At 35.5% G+C, this 24389-nt stretch overlaps 2 protein-coding genes across 3 annotated transcripts in view; one reads left to right on the top strand and one right to left on the bottom strand.

The window, feature by feature from the left end:
* The window catches only part of LOC118204402 (uncharacterized), a 39182-nt gene extending 33483 nt beyond the window's left edge, over positions 1-5699 (top strand). For both annotated transcript variants that reach the window (XM_035376730.2, XM_035376729.2), the window contains exon 3: positions 4753-5699. In XM_035376730.2, the coding sequence (XP_035232621.2) occupies positions 4753-5561 (809 nt within the window). In that variant the 3' untranslated portion in view covers positions 5562-5699. The remainder of the gene's footprint in view (positions 1-4752) is intronic.
* Positions 5700-6207: 508 nt separating this feature from the next.
* Positions 6208-24389, bottom strand: part of LOC118179387 (uncharacterized) — a 54173-nt gene continuing 35991 nt past the window's right edge. The window contains exon 5 of the mRNA XM_085820140.1: positions 6208-6664. Coding sequence (XP_085676266.1) covers positions 6457-6664 — 208 coding nt within the window. The 3' untranslated portion in view covers positions 6208-6456. The remainder of the gene's footprint in view (positions 6665-24389) is intronic.

Below are 24389 nucleotides of genomic sequence, written 5' to 3'. Positions count from 1 at the left end.
AGATTTTTCTTCCTCCTGTACACTTACACATCACTTTTACTTCTACTGACAACACGCACCTTCCGAGTGTGGTCGGATTTTTGCATGAATCTAATGTCTTCGGTTTGTACATCACTTTTGCATGATGAAAGATTAGCTAGCTTTCCCTGTTCCCATATCTGCCCAAGCTATCATATGTTAACAATTTGCGTTATTTGTATATTAGATGTAGGTCGTTAAGAAATTTTAATTTTCGCATCGTTGTTACATATGAAATTAGTTTAATTTCTAACGATATACACATTTTAGTTCACGTTTGTGAAAATATGAACTGAAATAGAGCTTTAAATTTTTTTATATATGAAAGAAGTCAACGTAAAATATTTTGACGCAATATTCCGAGTTTAAAATTTAGAGAGGGAAGTGGTAAGAAAAGCCATATCTCAAACAAGGCCTTATCATTATCGGCCTTGCGGAAAGAAGCTATGAAGCCACCTTAATGATACTTTGATCAGCTCAATGTCACCATCACAATCCTACGGTTCCTTTGTCTGTTTTCGTTATAAAATATTTTCTCGCTCCTTTCCGTATGCCTTCGTAATGTAACTGGAAGCACACTCGACGAGTGTTCGGGAGGTCAGGATTTCGAATCCCGGCGAAGGATTCGAAATTCTACCTCATATACTGTAATTTGTACAAGCACGAAAATTTACACCCATTATTCCAAAATGAAATGTTAGATATAATTTCGAAACGAAAAATGATATGCAAAATCGATTATGCAAACTCGAAAGGAATAACGATTATGATATATGCAGGCTGAGAAGTAGTCTGTTTTGTGGTCTTTTTAGATAGCAATATTTTTAGTTCATTATTTATTTTATGGCATGCGTCAGATCAAAAAAACTATTTATTTATTCCAACATGAGCAGTTTGATCTCTCCTCCTCATCTAATTTTCACAAATTTATTATAGCATATTGCACTCTGAAATAACCATGTTTGAAAGCGACCACTATTTCTGAGAACGTACATAAGCATCGGTACTGAGCCTTACGTCAGTAAAGTTCAGTACATATGAACGAAGCCACCTTACTGAAGTCCAATGCAATCTGGATCCGTAGTGATAGTCTTAGGATTGCATTTTTTCTTATACCCAGTTTTCTTTTGGGATGGGAGAGATCTTATGAGACCGCATAAGCGGCTTGATTCCCTTCCTCACAGTACCTAGTTCTGTTTGACGGATGCTACGTCATGCCATTATGTGCAGGATTATAGCGAAATGGCACTTTTCCTTACCTAGGATAGAACTGGATTTTTTCATTTAGGCAAGAAACACAAAAGATATCTGTTATAAAACCGTCACTCTATTAAATGAGAAACCTTCTTTATTCCTTTTACAGGGCAGCCTGCCAGCATCAGAACATATAACCAACTTACCTACTAGGCAGCGGGATTTAGTAATTGCCAAATACCAGCCAATGATTACGATAGTATCTCAGGCAGGTATTTCTTGACAGATTAATATGTTACAGATTGATTACATATCAGGATACAGTACTGCGCTAAGGTAAAAAGCGAGTATAAAAATTATTCTGCAAATGCGAAAAATGCAATGTACAAATACAGACAGTGATTACATGATTGAAAGATTCAGAGCACTAGTAACAATGCATACAAAAAATAAAATAGTACATCTACAATTTAGTAATTCTTTTGCTGACAGTTATAGGAGTAATACACAAATTATGAATAATAGTGGTAAATAATATACTGATGTTTATAATAAGTATTGATTCTGACGACCAGAATCAAAAGATAGTTTCTGTAATAAAATCAAAATACGGTGTGTTCAATAAATGAAATATATGGGAAATAATAAACGGGTTATATGAGTAAATAATACTTAAATAATTGGTTCAAGTGCAAGAATATATTGGAATAAATGTGAGTATACATGCTCTATACTCACATTTATTAAGTGCAATAAACTCTAGCAAAATTCAGAGTAAACGGTAAGAAAGTCCCATACGTATTGTATTGCTTGCCAGTCCACGCTGGCTGTTTGACAGCCGTTATCAGTGTCATCTTTCTGTCAAGATACATTTCCAGCCGGTGGTTCACTGGGAAGGGGATTTCCGGCGTTCTGGCGTAAATAATTAGTCTTCACAGCGTTTATTCGGTGGTAGGTTCAGGCTCGGCAAGGACAGTTACTGGCGCTGTTTTGTTTGCCCCTAGATTATAGGGACGCTACAAGGTTAGATGTCGAAGTTTGTCCTTAAGGGTTTGGTTCTCCGTGGGAACAGTCTTTGACATTCAACTTCGTTCTTTTTGTTGGTGGCTGCTTGCCGGCCGCTTTGACTTGCGTTTCATAACCCCTGACTGTGTGCAATTTTGTCTCCCCTAGGATTGACCGGGAGTTTATACCTTCTTGGATCACCTCTAGGGGTTGGGGCCTCATAAATGTGTATGAGCTTCTCTAAGCCTGGGTCTGGGAGTCTCTTCTCCCTAGTGTACTGTGCTGTACTGTCAAGAGGCATTCAAACACAAAAATGTTCTTATGCCTCACTTCTCCTCGTTCACGTAAGTTACTGTGACGTTTTTTGAACCTGCTGAAATATCTAAGGAATGGTCTATGACCGATTAGAATGGATATAGAGTTGACTTAGTGACTTTTTAGGTTTGTACTATCGAGATCAGTAAGAAAGTTATACGTCCTGTAATCTTTGTAGCCCAGCCATCCTGCCATTTTCTAGCTGCTCATACCTTGCAATGTGCTTCAGCTCAGAAACTGGAAGTGGTACTATGATATTATGCATGCTGTGACTGCAGGATCAAGGTATGGAAACAGAGATTCTTGTATTCTCTCTTACTCTAAAATTAACTTCTCAGAAGGACTTTCGGCTTGTCAGGTTTTAAGCGCCCTCATGCCACGAAAACAATAATTCACAAACTTCCATGTCTTACCCGTAATTCGAGCCTAACCCCGACAGTGTGAGCAACCGTCAGTCTGAGTTGATTACTATACAAACTGAGGCCATCTTTCTGTGCCTTAAACATGAACAGCTAGGAAGGAGATATATCACTACGGATTGAGAGTAAATGTTTATGAATATTTACTAGTTTTATGCTTTATTCCGAATGAAACTCAATAATCAAATGATGTTTGACGTTTTTCGATATTCTTAGATATTAGAGATTAACAAAGTTTGTAAGATTTATAAAAAATTTATCTGATAATCATCATTGATTCTTGTATTCGTTTTATACTCTGGAAGGACAATGCTGTCGCTTCTCTGCATTCCATCACACCATCAATATTACGTCATTCTTAGTCCTAGAACTTACTGCACGCCCTCGGTATTAACTTCAGCTTTTCAACTCAGTTTATAAGAAGACAGAAATATGTTCTCGATACTTTAACCAACTTGTCCTGTCGATGATATGGAACACGTTAAAAAGAAAGCAGTGTAATACTAATGAAATCTATGTGTGACTGAAATATTTTTGATCGATAAATTAATTTACTGAGCTACATCAGCTGCGCAGATGTGACACCAAATATTTATTTTTAGGAATGATTAAAAAATAAATAATGTTAATCACTTAGCATTACCCAACTCCTTACCAAGTTATTAGACCTAATTCGATCATTTAATAGTTTACAGGATAATCAGAAGAGACTATTAACACTTTCGAAGCCAAAAGCGTGAAAAGCCAACTACGCCTTCGCCAAGTTTCGAACCACTCACCTTCCAGTTGCCATATGGACGTGTTAATTATTTACAACATGAGAATATACACGGAGGAATCCGGTAATTCTTTACATTTTTCCCTTTTAAAGGGCGGCGGTGGAGAAGTATGAGACCCTGTCGATCAAGCTCAGGTCAATTAAAATGTAGTTCCAAAACTAAAATATGATGAGTTATTGTACATCACACTTAAGTTCGGACGCTACTTTAGAGATTACTGGGATCTTCAGATTGAGAAACATGAAAAGTGAACTGTGCGTTCGAGACAGAGATTACCATTTGCTAGCTGGACATGCTAATCGCAGAAGCAGAAGCATGAAAAAACAAGAGTGGCCTCTCCGCAATAGAATTCCGGACCTCCCGATGCTAGTTGGACTTGCTTTGCAATTACACTCCGAAGATTAACGGGAAGAGAGGAGAAAATCCCTTACGTTATCCTCCACTTAAAGATTGAGAGGAGGGAACGTAGTCGCCAAATCCTGGTAGCGCTGAAGAATAGTCCACCATATTTTAATTCGGATGCCACATGTAATTTCCTTAGGTTTATTTCGCAGCAAAAAGCATAAAAAATAAGCAGGGCCTTTGCCGGGACTCGAACTCCAGACTTCTTGATGCTAGCCGGCCGTGCCTTTCGATTACAGCACAAAGAACATGCGGTAAGGAAGGAGAAAGTTCCTTACAATAATATTTTGCATGCTAGTTTCTAATAGTAAAGAGAAGAAGTTTATAAAATGAAACATATTCTTTTTTTTAGAAAGTATGGTAACTTAACAGTTTACCATACTTCAGTTTAAAAAAAAAAAAAAAAATTGAGTTAAATGAGATCGATGGATGAATTTTCAAAGTAATCGGTATTTTTATTCTTAGTTTCGCCCCCAGAAAGATCAGAATGAGTAATGCGGGTAGTTTTTCTTTTCTTTCCCCTTTAGTAAGTTCTGCTATACACTAGTAAAAAAGGCAAAAATCCTTAACTATTTAAAGTATAAGTATATTCAGTGTTTTCACAAGCATTTTTATTTTAGGGAAACTATCTCGGATGGAAGAGCTGAAGCTCAAGCGCAACAGCCAAAGAGCCAAACTTAAACACTTAGAAGAAGCTCTGGAAGAAAATAATGCAAATTTTAAGGTCAGAATGAAAGAAGACGAATTAAATATTTTGAGCGATTTCTTGAATAATAAAAGGACATTCTTTTGCTTGTCAGATTCTATAAAAAAATCTTGCGATGAGATCTTTGAGCTTCACCTCCCCGTCTATGCCAAGAATCAACTAAAAGAGAATGTTCGGCTCCGAAGCCAGTGCGAACGGGCCTCGCTGGGATTACTGAAAGCCCAGGAGCGTAGTCGAAACCTGAAGAACTTGAAAAAGACTTTGGAATTTGAGCATGAGACGCAAACCTTTTCCGAGACTAAGGCTAGGTCTCTGGGCTATCTGTACGGCAGAAAGCTGCAATCTCTCAAACGAGAAGCGGTGGAACTAGAAGAAGAGGAAGACATCAAGTCTCCGAATGAACAGAGATCTGCCATCAAGGACTCGGAAGCAGCTCTATGGCAAGTAAGAGCGGAACTCCAAGATGTGGAACAGATTTTGTTTGATCAAGGAAATGATCATAAGGTTCTCCTTCAACGGATTGAAGAGCAAAGGGAAAAGAATGGGTTATTAGTCTCCCTGATCATCAGGGCAGCTAACATCTTCCACAGTAAAATGAACCAAGTGATTGCCACTGATGAATCATGCATGGACTACGAAGTTCTGCATCAAATGCGAATGATTCTCGAAATCCTTTTAGGGGAAAATGTGCTAGTCTCCGAAAAAGGTAAACTTTGGAAGTGAACCTAACTTCATTAAAAACTTCATTAAAAGGTGCTTTATAAATGATTGAAAATAAAACTATTTTGTTGAAATTTTCTTGAGGACTTTCCGTTCAAAATAATTTTCTCTGTTATTATATTAAGAAATTTATTCGTTTTCAGCACTTCAAAACTTACTAACTGACTGAATAATAGCAATTAAAAATAATTAACTTAATTCTAAGTATGTTGAAGGCTATTGCTTAATTTAGGATCAGCGATAGATTAAAAGCGCAGGTGCAAATATTAAAGTGTGAGGACGTTATGGATTAGAAAAATGATAAAACTTTGGACGAAAATAATGCGTTTGTAGTAAGGGCAAAATATATGCTTGAAGGAGTTCATATCAGTAAAAAGTGAATAAAAATAAAGGAATACAAACCTTAACATATTCGAAATTTGCAACATAGATAAGATGGCAAAAATGAGAAAGGGAAAAAAATAATCGCAGAATTAGCTCGCTAATTTATTTTATCAGGGAAAGCATATACTTGACATGTAATCAGAGACCTGCAATTTGGTTTCTAGAATAAATGTACGATCTAATTGTAGAATTACTTATTTTGCGCTATATGCAAACTTGTATTATTCACCTAATCTAATTATATGAAATAATTTAATTCCACCAATTTTCATTACTATTTTACTTAACTTCAAATTCCATTTAGAGAGTATTAAATTTAGACATAAAAATTGCAATAGATATATAGTAACATTGTAATAAATTTATAACATTATAATAACATTGTGCAGTATCTATTTGATACGGAAATGAAAATAATACGGAAAATCTTTTTTTCATATTCAAATTTCATCTACTGGATTTCAAATGCTGAATGAATACCGATGGTTGCTTCACAAGTTCGATGTATCCCCCCTCATCCGATGACCTGTGGTCGGCTGCTTTGTGCCGGGGCGTGGTGGCAGTTGCAGCAACAGGAATACTCAAAGAGGTCAAAGAAGGTCCCGGTGTCCGGGGAGGCTGGGTCCCAGGCCAAGAGGGTGTGGTGGCAGTGCCGAGTCTCGCAGCCAGACGAACCTCCTCTTCGGGAGTAACCGTAGTTACGGCACACATCACTTGGTATGCTACTCAGAAAGAAGAAGAGAGGGTTATCTTGCTTAGTATACACAATAAAAAAGTTTAATTACATTAGAAACTACATTAGAATCGAACTTTACGAAACAAAGAATGATATTGTTTTCATAGCTGAGACTTCGTACGTAGGGTAATTTGTAAGATGGACGTGCGTTTAACACTGGTTATGGAATATCAGGAATTATAAAAACCTCACAATCATCGTAAATTAGCAATTTATATATTGCTCGTTATCGTTTCACTTGCAACTTTCAAATTCAGACTGCACCCATCTTCTTAAACCGCTGGTGGCCAACGCGGGACCGTCAGGGCCCATTAATGATTCCATCATGAATCGTATAACTGAAAAGTGAATGAAAAAAAAATAAGCGCATGCGAAAATGAATCTGAAATTGAGACCGGTTGAATGGTTTTTACTTGATATGATTACTTACTTAAAAAACTGAATATTTCCTTTATCCAAAAGCAGCTAAGATATGAAGTTTCAAGGAATGACAGTATCCAAAACAAACTAAAATTGTACAATTTGACATTAACAGCAAAAAATTATTTCACTTTGGAATTTCTTGATTCACCAGTGGGATAGGCAATAAAACAATCTGCACCGGTTATTCGACCTTAGTTCGAATCCCAGTGAATTAGTTGGGTTTTTCTTCATGTGGAACATGAATACGAGCTAGTTTCCTTCATCAAATTCCGATTCCTTAAATTAGGAACTCATACATTGCCATATTTTTTAAACAAACAAAGGAATCCAACTCTATCTGACAAAGTTATATGAAAAAAAATATGGTATTATTTGCCATTTTGTCAAAGCGGCTTAAAATCAGATTCCTAGATTTCAGAAAGTACTAATTGGATATCAGTGTGCTTGATATATTCCATTCCTTAAATAGCAATAAACTTACACGCGAACTAAAAAACAGAAGGTTAAGAATTGCAATAAGAATATCGTAACGAAAAAAAATTATTTCATAAATCTTACTTTATAGTGTTATCTACCTAAAGAAAAAAAGATTCGAGCTTTTAAGAGCATTTTCTATTGACGACGTTTTCTTTTGAAAGCAGAAATATTTTTTAAATACTTTTTTTTTATCGTATGAAGCTTACAAAAGGTAAAATTTAATGCGAGCATCATAAATACACTCTTCTTAGACATTATCACGTTTCTTAAATTAGACACAGACGCATCGCTAGACTTAGTGTAAATAGACCTAATGTTCTTGCGAATTATGCTAAGTTCATTACTTTTTCGTAATAAGTATCTTTCCCATTAAAAGGTAAACCTAATTTAATCAGACTCAATAATAATGTAGGTTGTATTATAGGAAATTAAAAGACATTATTCCATCTAGATATAATATTAATATAGTGGAAAAGCATGCCTTTTCTTCTAGCACACGTTCTTTATTCTGACAGAAGTTTCTGGCATCAGCTATGACAATCGGCAATGTATTGCATTTTATGCATTTAAACATAGCTGTTTTGAGTTATTGCCCTTAAGGCGGAGAATTTTGATTTGATTTGATTTATTTTTATTTTAACGCGTTATGCATTATCGAAATCTTGTATTGCTTATTTACAGCAATTACAGAGTTATGAGAGGAAGAGGAAATATCTTTTTATAAATTCCATTTGTGGCATTCTGATATCTTAAAAAAACTTTAAATCATAATTTAAATTCAGTTATAAAATTTAATAAAATTGTGTTTATTCAGGGAATAATTAGCCATACTTTTATTAATTTTTGCTTTATTTATCTAGTTCTGAATAAATGCTGCATATATTGCTTGGAAGTAATTAAGCGGTTAACTAGTTTAATCTGTGACAGATATGATTAAATGGCGAAATTTGCATTACATTGTCCCTTTTCCAAATGGTTTATCGTAAAAACTGAAAAGTTTATGATTGAAAAAATTATCAGCATTGAGTATTTGAAAGTTTTAAATCGTAATTTTCATGCATATTAAAGGAAGACACTCTTTAAAAAGGCAACCTAAAAGTGCACGTATACATTTTTTCAAAATTAAAGATTAATAAACTTATCTACAAATGTGAAGAAAATTCGATTTTCCTACAGTGATATAAAAGACGATACAAAGTTGATTTTTGATTGAAAAGGAATATGTCACAATACAGAATTCGAAATGCATATTTATGGGTATCCATAGAGGGAGGGAAAAAACATTTGAGAGAAAAATGTGTTTTTGCATTAATGCATATATAGTGTATTTGTGTTTCCCCATTGTTACAATACTATATTTTATAATTTACTTGTGAACTCTCCAAAATAAATAATAAAATAAAGTTACTGATGTAATTACTAGCTTCCAAGCTTTCTCTCCTTCTTGAAAATTTTCTTTGGACATCCATGTATACGTTTCATTAGAGCGAAACATCTACAGACATGTATGTAGTATTATATAGAAAAATAAATCTTTAGGCTTCTGAAGACACTAGCTTAATGCCACCGTCCTGCACTGCATTTATGAAGAATTATTCTATAACTGCTAAGCATACAATGTTTTAACTGGTAAAGCAGTGCTTATATTTTAAATGTGTAAAATGCTTAACACTAGAAAGACTGAAACTTAGTACATACCTATATTGCCTAATAAGCAGTCAAAATGACTGCATTGTGAAAGAATAACTAATGTGTAAAGAAATTTGTTTAAAATTAATTTTTAACATTTTTTATATTATTTACAGTTATATAACAAGTCATTAGTAATTATTAACAATAAAAAAATTACTTCACTTGGAAAAAAATAATTCATGCATTACTATTTGTAAGTTATTGCACATGAAAGTGGAAATCTTTTTTCCAAATGAAAGTGGAACAAATTTTGCGTTTTTTAGAATGGGTTGCATTTGATGATGTTGCAGTTGATCTTTGTGGGATATTCTGATGACTTTTTTTGTCTTGCAGCTCTGTATTCAGTGGAAAGCTGTTCTGCTAATTGAAACAAGAACTTTCCTCGTTGTATTTGTATTCCTGTCGTTTCTTTGTAAAGGATCCAAGCATTTATAGCAGACAAACCTAAAATATTGAAAAATATTTGGAGGGGCCATCTACGAGAACTAGCTTTTACTTTATATTTTCTGGCCATTTGATCAGTCATATCAACTCCAAATTTTGTGGAGTTATCCGAATGGGACGAAATTCGGTAAATGTGATGTACATGTACAGAAAAACAAATGATTACAGTTTGAGAAAAATTGGATGATTTAATTGAAGTGATAGAGCTTCACAAAGTGAAAAAATCAGTAACGCGTTTGTCCACCTCTGACCTTTATGCAAGCAGTTATTAGGCTTGACATCTATTGATAGAGGTTGTGAATGTCCTCCTCAGGGATATCGTACCAAATTCTGTCCAACTGGCGCGTTAGATCGTCAACATCCCGAGCCGGTGGCGTGACATGAAGGGCAACACAACGGGCCTTAGAACTTCGTCGACGTACTGCTGTGCTGTAAGGTTGTGACGGGTGACAACCAAAGGGGTCCTACTATGAAATGAAATGGCCCCCCAGACCATCACTCCTGGTCTGCCGGAGGACAGTCCGGTTGGGGCGACTACAGACTCGCCTTCACTGGTTATCGGGGCTCAGTTCAAATTGGGACAATCAATGAAGACTATTCTATTCCAGTCAGTGACATTCCAGTGCGAATTAGCCCGACACTACTGCAAACGGGGTTGATGTTGTACAGAGGTCAAAGACAGTCGGCGCAAGGGGCGGCGTGACCTCAGCCCCCTTTCTGTGAGCCGTCTATGAATAGTCTTTGTGGTCACGGAAGCACTAGTTGCACGTACAATCGATGATAATGATGCATCTGGGGCTGTGAATGCCGCTCTGACGATTGCTCGGTTTTCACGATTTGTCGTTTCTCTAGACCTACCGCTTCCTTCTTGACACTGTGTGCGGCCATGGTTCACCCATTCCTGCCAATATCGTCTAACAGTGGCATCGCTCCTGCTCAAATGCCGAGCTATTCGCCGATAAGACCAACCGGCTTCTTTGAGCCCAACTACACGACCTCTCTCAAATTCTGACATCTGCGCATATCGTTCGCGCACCTGTATGCGAGGCATAGTTACTGTCTACCAGAGTACACGGAATGAAATTCGTGAAGAATTTATGATCTGGAATCGTAATTTCTCCTCTTAAATATCCTGCCAGTTGCCAAGATCAGATGCGCTGTAGCGACAACCGTTCATTCATTCGCAGCCAAAATGTAAAATGTTGCATTTTCCGTCGAAACATGTATGCATATCAATTTGTGTCCAATCTGCTTTATATCGTTGTGGTGTGTCGCTTTTTTTTTTTTTTTTTTTTTTTTTGTTTAAGAGTGTATATTGTAGGAACACAATTCTTGATTTATGTAGCAGAGTGGAAAAACGAGGTATGTTATCCTTTGTTTGTCTGCTGATTTGGGTAGTTCTAGTTTGTTTTCCTCTAATAGTACCAACTAGAGTTGTTTTTTGGCCAATAATTTTGTCGCGAGTGATATGCTAGTTTAAAAGTTATCGGTCGTGATATTTCTTCCACAGCTTGTATATGGCTCGATACAAATCAAGGTTATATTCTAAAGTTGAATAAAGCACGCGATTGCATGTTACCTAACTGTATTTTAAAAATATTTCGTTAATGTAGGCATTTTAAATAAACAGCTGCTTTTCACAATTTTTTTTTAATTTCAGGTTAGGATGATTGTCACGTTAATTCTTTTATTGATATTGAATAAAAGTTATTATATTACATTAAATTTAAATGATGACGTTCTTGAAGTTGTACAACTTTAATCAGCTGGGATATTAATTAAAAAATCTGAAAAAGCTATTTTTTAAAAATATGTTGTTATTTTTTTAATAATAAATTTGATTTTTTGGAATAATATATTTTTTTATGTTATTAGATACGTGCACTTAATTTAGATATTATCTTTTAATGCAAATGATATTTTAAATAAGTTCGCACCAATAAAAATTAAATTCACACTTTTTTTTTTTTTTTTTTTTTAGATTAAAGATTTTTCTTTGCTCCTTTGAGATGGTATACGGTAACTTTCGAATCCCGGTGAGCAGGCAGGCTACACTCATGTTTTTTGTGATTTTACGCATATCTGTTGTGTATGCAGTGTCTTCTGGATGCATAAATGAATAAAGCTGAACTCTGGTAGTTCGGTCCTAATTTCGAATCCCGGCGAACGGGCTGGGTCCATGGGTGTTTGCGTGATTTTACGCATGTGCCTCGTGTACGCAGCATCTTCTGGATGCATAAGTGAATAAAGCGGCCGAAATTCGCTCAAAACCTCTGATTACTGGTAGTTCGGTCCAACTTTCGAATCCAAGCGACCGTGTTGGCTCAATGTGTGTTTTCGGGATTTTTCGCATGTGTAACGTGTATGCGGTATCTTCTGCATGCATACTTGAATAAAGCGGGAGCAGCCCGCGCAAAACTACAGAACACTGGTAGTTCGGTCCAACTTTCGAATTCCGGGGTACTGTACATAAAATTTGGTCGCATACGTGAATACAGCGCGCGGATACCGGGTAAAACCGCTGAACACTGGTAGTTCGGTCAAACATTCGAATCTCTGCGAGCGGGCTGGCTGCATGGGTGTTTTCCTGATTTTCCGCATGTGTATAGTGTATAAAGTGATTTCTGGATGCATATGTGATAAAAGTGGGCGCAGCCTGCTCAAAACCTGTTAACGCTGGTAGTTCGATCATACTTTCGGTGTCGGCGAACGAGCTGGCTCCCCGGGTGTTTTCTTGCTTTAACTCATGTGTATCGTTTATGCAGTATCCTCTCCATGCTTATGTGTATAAAGCGGACGCAGCCCGCTCCACAAAATCGCTGAACACTGGTATTTCGGTCCTACTTTCGAATTCCGGGGTACTGTATATAAAATTTGGATGCATACGTGAATACAGCGCGCGGATACCGGGTAAAACCGCTGAACACTGGTAGTTCGCTCAAACTTTCGAATCTCGGCGAGCGGGCTGGCTGCATGGGTGTTTTCGTGATTGCTCGCATGTGTATCGTTTATAAAGTATCTCATGGATGCATACGTGAATAAAGCGGGCACAGAATACTGGTAATGCGGTTCTGGTAATGCGGTAATTTCGAATCCCGACGAACTGGCTGGCTCCATGGGTGTTTTCGTGATTTTACGCATGTGTATAGTGTATGGAGTATCTTCTGGGTGTATATGGGAATAAAGCGGGCAGAGCCCGCGCAAAGCCACATAACACTGGTAATTCGGTCCAACTTTCGAATACCGGCGAACAGGCAGGCTCCATGTTTGTTTTCGTGATTTTACGCATATGTATCGTTTATGCACCATCTTCAGCATGCATACGTGAATAAAGCGGGCACAGCACGCGCAAAATCGCTGAAAAATTGTATTTCGGTCCAACTTTCGAATCGGCAGCGGGCTGGCTGGAGGGGTGTTTTCGTGATTTTACGCATGTGTACGGTGTACGCAGTATCTTTTGCATGCACACGTGAACACTGTTTTGGGCGGGCTCCCGCCCAAAAGCGCTGAACACTGGTATTTCGGTCCAAATTTCGAATACCCGCGAAAGGGCTGGAAGCATGGGTGTTTTCGTGATTTTCCGCATATGTATAGTGTATGCGGTAAGTTCTGGATGCATAGGTGAAAAAAGCGGGGGAAGCCCGCGGAATGCCGCTAAAAAATGGTAGTTCGGTTCAACTTTTCAATACCGGCCAAATTTAACATAGGATATCTTTTAAAAACGAACAATGATAAGCGGGCTTCAGCCCGCTCAGCTGGCGGGCTTGCCCGCTAGTATCTTTATAATTTCCGATAGACAGTCTCGCGCGCTAAAGATAAAAATGTTTTATTCCCTACAGTTTGCCACTGCCCTCTTTAAAATCGTTGAGTTTTTAAATAAAAAATTCGTTAAAGTTTTACAAAATATAAAATAGACAATTAAAAAAAATTTCAAATTCAGGCTTCCAGGTCTCCATGTACGGTGGAGGACTATGTTATTCAATATTTGATGATTCTGGGTACCGCTAATTTTTCACAGTGTGTGAAACATACATACAGTAATGCAGATTCTTCATTATTTAGTTTCTTTAAATATAATACATGGCGATAATAGCTCTTCTGGGCTAAAAATAAACTCAGCTCTCCCTAAGACGACCACACAAGGTGCCAGATGACTTTAGACTTCTGTGGATGTGTTCACCTCGGAAAGATAATGTTCAATATCAATATTTACGTGAGTTCTCAGAAATATTGGTCATTTTTGGTGGCGATCATCTTATCAAAGAGATTGCGACGAAAAGATTCATTATATTTCATTCCCGTTTTTAAACAAAAGTAGCACTACCCACTTTTGTCATCTAATAAACGAGTCTTCATTGTTTAAATAAAATTTTAATGTATTAAATACATAGGCGGTTACAATTTATATCTTGTTATATAATTTTATTATTAGCACATGATAAGGTTCATGTAGAGAAGTGCAGAGAAACTTCACAATAAAAGCATTCATATCAACTATAACATAAATATGAGTTTGAAGCATTGTGTGCATGAAGAACTCTGATGCTCCTTTATTTGAGCGGAAAAGTTCCTGAATGTTTGGTATAGAATTATTTTTAAGCTCATTATTTTCAAATAATTAATGCAGTCCATTCAATATTTTTCTGCAATGAAATTAATGAACCCTTACATCATCTACAGAATTATAGTCCGTCTACATAACAGCATATTACTCCATAACTTCATCGTCGCAAGAGCCTCATCAGGGGCCCAGAGGTTAAAGATTGTCGGTTGGTCATTTGAATCCAAGAGAATAGGCCAACTGTCATGGCTGCATTTTTGGTTTTGATGGTTTTTCTCATGTGTAACGTGAATACGAGAGGGTTTTTCTTATAAAGCCAACCGCGAAGACATGCTTTCATTTAAGAGATAGCCGTCGTGTATTTTGCCATTTTCAAACCAGTTCGTCATCGCGTGCTTGCATGAATGATAAATCTTTCGAGCTGTGGTGGTTAGAGTAATAATAAAGTTAATCAGTAATTCGTTCGTATATATCGAGGCAAGTCGAAGAAAATAGTTCGGTGTGCACAACGTTAAAATAAAAAGGTAATTGAGAATTAACTTCTATCGAAAAAAAAAAGGGCCATATTTATTTGCATTAATTTTTTAAAATATAAACAGAATTAAAATTTATAACAAACATTTGAGATGCAAAATTATTAATACTCATATACTGTGGTACTTAAACTAGACAACAGTTAAGAAACTGAATGGACTTGTTGCTATAAGAAAAATTTTTGAAGATTGTAAAATACGGTGTTGAAATCTGGACTACTGACGTTTTCTTTTCCCCTAAAACAGGCTTTTTAGCTTGCACAAGGGGTTTCCTTGGTTGATTTGCATGCTTTTTATTACTTTCCTGATTGTTGCTAGTGAGCACTCTTTCGAATCATTATCTTCAAAGGCCTTCATTTTAACTTGGATGAGAAAAAACTTTTTATACATTTTAAAACGTTCACTTTCCTCCCACTTTATAAATGATTACCGATACCCATGAAGAAAATTCCATCCAAGTACGCCACAAATGCCCCAAAATTTCTTTCCTATGACTCTGGAACTAGCGATGGCGACGTAAATGGGGGATTATTTTAAGTCAAAGCAAATAAAGTTGGGGTAATGATGAAACTCAGGTTTTATTTAATTTTGGCAAAGCACACTAAGGCTATCTGCCTAAGGTTAGGGATGCCTTCGTGGAGGACTTTCTAAGGGAAACTGGCTCGTATACACGTTACACATGGGGAAAACCACGAAAACGCCCATGCAGCCAGCCCGTTCGCGGGATTCGAACCTCGGACCGAACTACCAGTGTTCAGCGACTGTACCGCTTGGCCGCTGGTGGGCCCAAAATTAGCAACCGCCTTTGCCGGGAATCGAACCACGGACCTCTGGAAGACCGGCCCAGTGTGCAGAACCACTACACCACGAAGGCACTGATGAAACTTAGAATTGGACTCGTGAGGAATTGAAAGCAAATATATATACATTTCTTGCTCAACAGTCAGAGATCTGTCATGTTCTTTGTCTTTAATGTTCGTTAATGCAGATGTTATATCGTGCTACGGGAATTCAGTAAAACTGATATTAGAAATGCTAATGGGGCGTAGGGATTTTTTTATACTATCTTCTGGAAGACCGCGTTCTTTATTTATCAGGTGCTTTTAAAAAGAAGTTTGAAAAATAAATTGTAAGATTTTCACTATTGTAATTCTCAGTTGCTGTAGAAAGTGACGAATCTTAAGAACTAGTTAGCGAATAATCGCTTAAGTTCGTGTGACAAGAAACAACAAGATGGAAGGATAACTAACCCTTTATTATTCCAATAAGATTTAACAAAACTCCGTCTTGGAGTGTACAATCAAAGCCGACACTTGGACTTGAACTGAAGAGACTAAGAATTAAACTAAAACTAAGATTAACTAAAGAAATATAGCCGAAGCTATCAAGATTCAAATCGAGTTGGCACCTTAACTCTATTTGACTACGAAGCTTATCAAGGGCCTGAGTACGGCCGAGCGTAATAACAGCTTTGAGAGAGAGAGTGGCCAAAAGGCAGACGCGCGTAGATCAGAAACTCTGATTCTCTCACGCTCTGTAAGTAACTTCGCGGTTTAAATACCGCTCCTCCTCATTAAGTATTCAGAAAAATTCCAAAACTACGTTCTGGCCGGAAGTAGTAAGTTGAAGTTAAGAATTTGACAGGAAAGGAGCTTTAACTCAAAATTTAACTGTTAATAAAATTAACATAATCCTTACAAAATGTAATCGACAGTACTGAAAGACATTCATTTCATTAATTTCTACCGATAGACTATGCGTATTTCTCTGAGTATCTGTTAATTCTCCATCTGACATTTGGGAAATGAGAAAACAGGTACCAGTTAGTTGACAGAGAACCTATATTTTATAAACTCTAAACTAACTAGATGGCGAAAGTTTGTTTGTTATCTGGATTATGTAGCATTACTTATTATGGCTAAACAGATCGAAAGATAACTTGTAGACATATTAGGTTAATTGGAAGCAGGAGAGAGGAAAAATGAGCAAACGCCTTCGCCGGGAATCGAACCACGAACCTCTGAATACTGGCTCAGTGTGCAGACCACTACACCACGAAGGCACGCTAGGAAGGTGGGAGAAATACTTTCCCCTTTTAAAAGACGACTGGGGTTTTTAGAGGACCCAATCGCCAAATCCTGGGTGTGGACAATCATCATCCAACACCCTTTTAGTTCGGGCGCCACTGTAGAGATACTAGGTATTTTTGGAAGCAGGAAAGATGAAAAATAGCAAACGCCTTCGCCGGGAATCGAACCACGCACCTCTGGAATACCATACTTCGTGGTGCAGAACCACTACACCACGAAGGCACGCTAGGAAGGCGGGAGAAATACCTTATATACTGCCCTATGAAGAATATCATATTTATGCTATACATTAGAAAATCACAGAATTTCATACTGCAAATATCTCAATTGCCTAGATTTCGACGAACTACCAGAGTTTGGTGTACTGATAGTAGATAAAATATCAACAGCCTAGTGGATAAGAAACCAACTAATTTACGGATGGACTCGTCAGTAATAGTTTATAATTATGTCTCATCATGAAGATTTAAGTATCGTGATGCGTATCTGCCAATAATCGCTAAATCAGAAACTTTCACATAGATGACCCGTATAAAGACGCCGGCACTTTTATGCAGATTTTTGGTTTGGAAACAGCAAACTTTTTAAGTTGAGGGCAACGTTATATTATCAGGGTCAATGTTCCTTCTTACCTTCTTCGGAAACATGCAAGGACCTGACTCGGAACAGAGAGCTTACTAAAGCTATGTTCACTAATTGTGGGAAGTAGACAGGATACACAAGAAGGGTATATAAAACCCTTTATTTTTCTCTATTTACAATAACTTCCGTACTTCGGAATACACAGACCCGCTACTTGGGGTCTAACGTAAAAATATAAAAATAGAACTAAACTCTAATTTAAACTTTAAAATAATAAACGTGGAAGATTGGCCTTATATTAACAGGCAGCCGTATGTAGTACAGAGAACTGTGAACACTACAATACGTTTACAATTTATCAAGAGGATTAAAACCTCTGGCCTGGAAGGCAACAAGCAACTGCGTAAAACTTCTAAGGTAAGCGGCCTGCTTCGACTCACTGCTTCCTCTCCCCCGCTTGGCAAAAAGCCACAACTTAAATACTTGGCGTTCGCCAGACAAACTTTGCATAAATACCTTCACGCTTATAATTCTGGCCGGAAGTAGAAAATAAGAAGTGATAGTAAAGATTTAAAATAAAATAAACGTTAGTAAAACTTAAGATCCTTACAATATAAGGGCATAACTATGCAAAAATTTTCGTTTACTTTCCCGAGCATTGTGTAGAGAACATCAATAGACTTACACAAAGGCGGAGGGTCCCTATGCTGATTGACGGTTTGTAATAAAAGTGGGTATACTTTTGGACTACAGCATCTGTATTAGGAACTGATTACAAACATTATTTATCAAATAATGAAATCAATTCTTCGTTCGACATGAATTCCTCGTGATGATAGTCAGATTTTTCAAGGTCTTCCTGTTCTCAATGACAGTCAGTTTGGAGAATTTTGAAGACTTTAAACACTAAAAGAGAAAGTTATTCTTGATCAGAAGGCGAAACAAGTAAAAAGGTTCAAGGATAGCGATCTTCTCCTTTAAATCCTGATCACTCCACCGTCTCTTTGAACTATTCCGAATCATGACAAAAATTTTAATGTGTTATTTAGAACTAAGAGCTTCTTTTGCAACCAACGGAAATTTGGCTTTATTTCTAACGGTGTAGAAAACAGTAAAGCCAAATTCATCAAATTTAAATACAAGATTATCATAAATTCATAGTCTGGAGCGAACGTTGCAACGTGTGTGTTTGTAAAGAGTAGTTACAATTTTCAAAGAAATACCACAGTTTGAAATTCAAGATGATTTTAATTTCGACATTTTCTTTAAAACTGTATGCTGTTTATTATGTTTCAAATAAGTATGAAATGGTTACAATCATTTCAAACAATTACGCATTTTTTCCATAACCTTTGTTACAAGTTGTGTTTATAACTTCAAAAACGTGAACTATTTGAGTTAGAGTCGATCTTTAAATTTATTACAGTAATACCTTAAAGTTACCCGATAGGTGGGACTGACGAAATGCGCGTAAGTCGGAGTTTAACTTAAATAGAAACAAAGCTTGAAAAGACCAAAGGTTTCTAAACACTTTATAAGGTATTTTATCCATCCTTCCAGCATGTCTCTGGGGTGTAACGGTAGCACACTCTACGCGTATTCGAGAGGTCCAGGCTCGAGTCCCGACGAGGGCAATTCACATTTTTTACATCTCTAGCTTCCAAAAAAAGTTAACGACTTTACAACTTATTTGAAAGAGAAACATGTAATAAAGAATGTAGTTTTCATACATATTAACATAAAGTAATATTAAATTGATTTTTTAAATAAAACTGAGTTATGCCGATGGTTTCATAAAATTTAAAAATTCCTCTGACGACTTAATTCGTAAGTGTAAGAAAGAAAAGATTAAAAAAAAGTATTAGCCTTCGCTTTTTCAACAATAAAGAATAAAAAAGTTGACTACACTCAGTATATAAACATAAGAACAACTTTGGCAAGATCTATGAATACAGTTATAATTTAAGTGTTGTTTTTGAAGATGGGTGGGGAGTTTAAGAGTACTTACCATAAATTATTATGCTTTGATGCATATTATTTATTTAAAGCTATTTCCAATGTACAGAGTGTAACGTTTTGTTTGTTTGAATTTCCTGATTTACTGACAATTTCAAATGCAAATTAATTAATGTATAACGAGCTTGAAGGAATTGGACGTTTGGTCCACTATATCTGGTGATCCGGTAAGAAAAATAGTTTACCACACAAAAAGGTACAAAAACTGAATGATAAATTCAGAAAAAAAAATAACTTCTTATATCTAATAAAAGAAGTAAATAATAAATCTAAATTTAAAATGATATTAAAATTTAATTGCAATTATTATTGGGTATATTTATTAAATTTGTTCATTATTTATCATGTCTTTCCAAAATGTCTGCCAAATCCATTGGCTGAGTCCAGATATTACCTAATTAAGGTTTTGAATAGCGAACCATTTCAGCAATGAATTTACCAGTTTCGGTATCTATAGGCTCCATGTTTCTCAACATTTTCCTCCTATCTAAATTTTGTCCATGAGCAGAATAACCAGACTTTCGAATTTTTCATATGGTACCAACTGTAGATTTGTATAAATTGTGTTTATGGCAGATATGGTTTGTCTTCATCCGTTTTCTATTTTTCATTTCGCATTATCTTCAGTACAAAAAATTTAAGTTTATAGCTCGCTGTGTAAATGCATATTTGACACAAGAACGGAGTGCAGAAACTTGAGTCAAGGAATATGTGAGAGTTTTGCTCTTTTGGAAAAGAGGAAAAGTGGATCTACGCATCTTATCCAATGTCCAGTGAGAACACGATCATTTCTTCCTAGATATATATAGCTGCAACGCTACGATTCAATTAACCTTTATAAAGTATATCCCATGTCTTGCAAAAAACCTGAAGAATGAAAAATCCCTTTTCGGAGATAGAATTTAAAAAGGATTTATACTCAAACAAAGCAAACCATTATTGATAAAATATTTTCATTGCCTAAAAGAAAAATCAAACTGTCAAACAAGCGGATAAGATACGCAGCTTGATCTTTCTTGGAATAGCGAAATTTTCAAAATTTCCATCATGGCCTTCAAAAGAGTTCTGCCTTGTAGCTCAGTCAAAGAACTTGGAAGGAAATCAGAAAACCTATTCACGTTTCGGCTCAGTGTTCATGTGCACTTATGGTGTTTTAAGATATGCTTACTGTATCGTTTCTCTCGTAGAATTCTGTGTAACACCTATTTTGCATAGCCTTTATTTAAAACAGAGAGAAAAGTGGAAATAAAGATCAGAGAAAAGTAACGTAAAAGTGTTTTCCTTTATACATAGAATGCGGATCCTAATATCCTAAATGGTGGATGATTTTAACGGTTAGCAGATTTTTCGCTAAAACCCTCCTCAAATTTTGAAAGAAGCATGAAAAATATAAAAAAGGGTTTCAATCAATAATTCAATGTCTCAATCAATTTGATATAAAAATTTTAAGTAAGATTTATTGTTGTTGTCTTGTCCGTAATACATGGAACAATGTTTGCCAAAGCCAACTCCGAAGAGAAGTAAGTAACATTTATTTTGAAAATTTTAATACACTTTGAAAAATAATATCAAGTCCAAACAGTCTATCATTCTGAGTACATTTGTGCACGGAATTAACACTAGATTGTCCAAGAAAGTCATTTTGACTGCTTTTTAATTTCAATTAGAAAAACAATTATGTATATAATGACACAATTTTTTAGAATTTTGTGATTTTTTGTACAACATATAAATGCGTTTATTAATAATTGTAATTACCCCCTTCTTTCATTTCCGGTATATATATGTGCTATACTTATATTGCCCAAAAGCAGTCATTTTGACTGCTTGGAAAATTTTAAATAATCAAATGACTCTTATTATTGAATTGTGTAAATTTCTTATATGACCAGTTCGGTTCTGTATTGAAATAAGTTTTCATTTTTTTTTTTTTTTCCGATTACCGTCACATGGTATCATAAAAATACATGATAAATTGTCGATTTGAGAGTATACTTGATATGAAATTGTCAAAATGACTTTCTTGGACAATCTAGTGTTAATTCCGTGCACAAATGTACTCAGAATGATAGACTGTTTGGACTTGATATTATTTTTCAAAGTGTATTAAAATTTTCAAAATAAATGTTACTTACTTCTCTTCGGAGTTGGCTTTGGCAAACATTGTTCCATGTATTACGGACAAGACAACAACAATAAATCTTACTTAAAATTTTTATATCAAATTGATTGAGACATTGAATTATTGATTGAAACCCTTTTTTATATTTTTCATGCTTCTTTCAAAATTTGAGGAGGGTTTTAGCGAAAAATCTGCTAACCGTTAAAATCATCCACCATTTAGGATATTAGGATCCGCATTCTATGTATAAAGGAAAACACTTTTACGTTACTTTTCTCTGATCTTTATTTCCACTTTTCTCTCTGTTTTAAATAAAGGCTATGCAAAATAGGTGTTACACAGAATTCTACGAGAGAAACGATACAGTAAGCATATCTTAAAACACCATAAGTGCACATGAACACTGAGCCGAAACGTGAATAGGTTTTCTGATTTCCTTCCAAGTTCTTTGACTGAGCTACAAGGCAGAACTCTTTTGAAGGCCATGATGGAAATTTTGAAAATTTCGCTATTCCAAGAAAGATCAAGCTGCGTATCTTATCCGCTTGTTTGACAGTTTGATTTTTCTTTTAGGCAATGAAAATATTTTATCAATAATGGTTTGCTTTGTTTGAGTATAAATCCTTTTTAAATTCTATCTCCGAAAAGGGATTTTTCATTCTTCAGGTTTTTTGCAAGACATGGGATATACTTTATAAAGGTTAATTGAATCGTAGCGTTGCAGCTATATATATCTAGGAAGAAATGATCGTGTTCTCACTGGACATTGGATAAGATGCGTAGATCCACTTTTCCTCTTTTCCAAAAGAGCAAAACTCTCACATATTCCTTGACTCAAGTTTCTGCACTCCGTTCTTGTGTCAAATATGCATATACACAGCGAGCTATAAACTTAAATTTTTTGTACTGAAGATAATGCGAAATGAAAAATAGAAAACGGATGAAGACAAACCATATCTGCCATAAACACAATTTATACAAATCTACAGTTGGTACCATATGAAAAATTCGAAAGTCTGGTTATTCTGCTCATGGACAAAATTTAGATAGGAGGAAAATGTTGAGAAACATGGAGCCTATAGATACCGAAACTGGTAAATTCATTGCTGAAATGGTTCGCTATTCAAAACCTTAATTAGGTAATATCTGGACTCAGCCAATGGATTTGGCAGACATTTTGGAAAGACATGATAAATAATGAACAAATTTAATAAATATACCCAATAATAATTGCAATTAAATTTTAATATCATTTTAAATTTAGATTTATTATTTACTTCTTTTATTAGATATAAGAAGTTATTTTTTTTTCTGAATTTATCATTCAGTTTTTGTACCTTTTTGTGTGGTAAACTATTTTTCTTACCGGATCACCAGATATAGTGGACCAAACGTCCAATTCCTTCAAGCTCGTTATACATTAATTAATTTGCATTTGAAATTGTCAGTAAATCAGGAAATTCAAACAAACAAAACGTTACACTCTGTACATTGGAAATAGCTTTAAATAAATAATATGCATCAAAGCATAATAATTTATGGTAAGTACTCTTAAACTCCCCACCCATCTTCAAAAACAACACTTAAATTATAACTGTATTCATAGATCTTGCCAAAGTTGTTCTTATGTTTATATACTGAGTGTAGTCAACTTTTTTATTCTTTATTGTTGAAAAAGCGAAGGCTAATACTTTTTTTTAATCTTTTCTTTCTTACACTTACGAATTAAGTCGTCAGAGGAATTTTTAAATTTTATGAAACCATCGGCATAACTCAGTTTTATTTAAAAAATCAATTTAATATTACTTTATGTTAATATGTATGAAAACTACATTCTTTATTACATGTTTCTCTTTCAAATAAGTTGTAAAGTCGTTAACTTTTTTTGGAAGCTAGAGATGTAAAAAATGTGAATTGCCCTCGTCGGGACTCGAGCCTGGACCTCTCGAATACGCGTAGAGTGTGCTACCGTTACACCCCAGAGACATGCTGGAAGGATGGATAAAATACCTTATAAAGTGTTTAGAAACCTTTGGTCTTTTCAAGCTTTGTTTCTATTTAAGTTAAACTCCGACTTACGCGCATTTCGTCAGTCCCACCTATCGGGTAACTTTAAGGTATTACTGTAATAAATTTAAAGATCGACTCTAACTCAAATAGTTCACGTTTTTGAAGTTATAAACACAACTTGTAACAAAGGTTATGGAAAAAATGCGTAATTGTTTGAAATGATTGTAACCATTTCATACTTATTTGAAACATAATAAACAGCATACAGTTTTAAAGAAAATGTCGAAATTAAAATCATCTTGAATTTCAAACTGTGGTATTTCTTTGAAAATTGTAACTACTCTTTACAAACACACACGTTGCAACGTTCGCTCCAGACTATGAATTTATGATAATCTTGTATTTAAATTTGATGAATTTGGCTTTACTGTTTTCTACACCGTTAGAAATAAAGCCAAATTTCCGTTGGTTGCAAAAGAAGCTCTTAGTTCTAAATAACACATTAAAATTTTTGTCATGATTCGGAATAGTTCAAAGAGACGGTGGAGTGATCAGGATTTAAAGGAGAAGATCGCTATCCTTGAACCTTTTTACTTGTTTCGCCTTCTGATCAAGAATAACTTTCTCTTTTAGTGTTTAAAGTCTTCAAAATTCTCCAAACTGACTGTCATTGAGAACAGGAAGACCTTGAAAAATCTGACTATCATCACGAGGAATTCATGTCGAACGAAGAATTGATTTCATTATTTGATAAATAATGT

Source organism: Stegodyphus dumicola, chromosome 7, assembly GCF_044657685.1.
Source record: "Stegodyphus dumicola isolate Sdum_Otavi_A_Nest chromosome 7, ASM4465768v1".
Taxonomy (NCBI): domain Eukaryota; kingdom Metazoa; phylum Arthropoda; class Arachnida; order Araneae; family Eresidae; genus Stegodyphus; species Stegodyphus dumicola.
The sequence above is the reverse complement of the archived record's forward strand: the minus strand, read 5'-3'. Positions and strand labels throughout refer to the sequence as shown.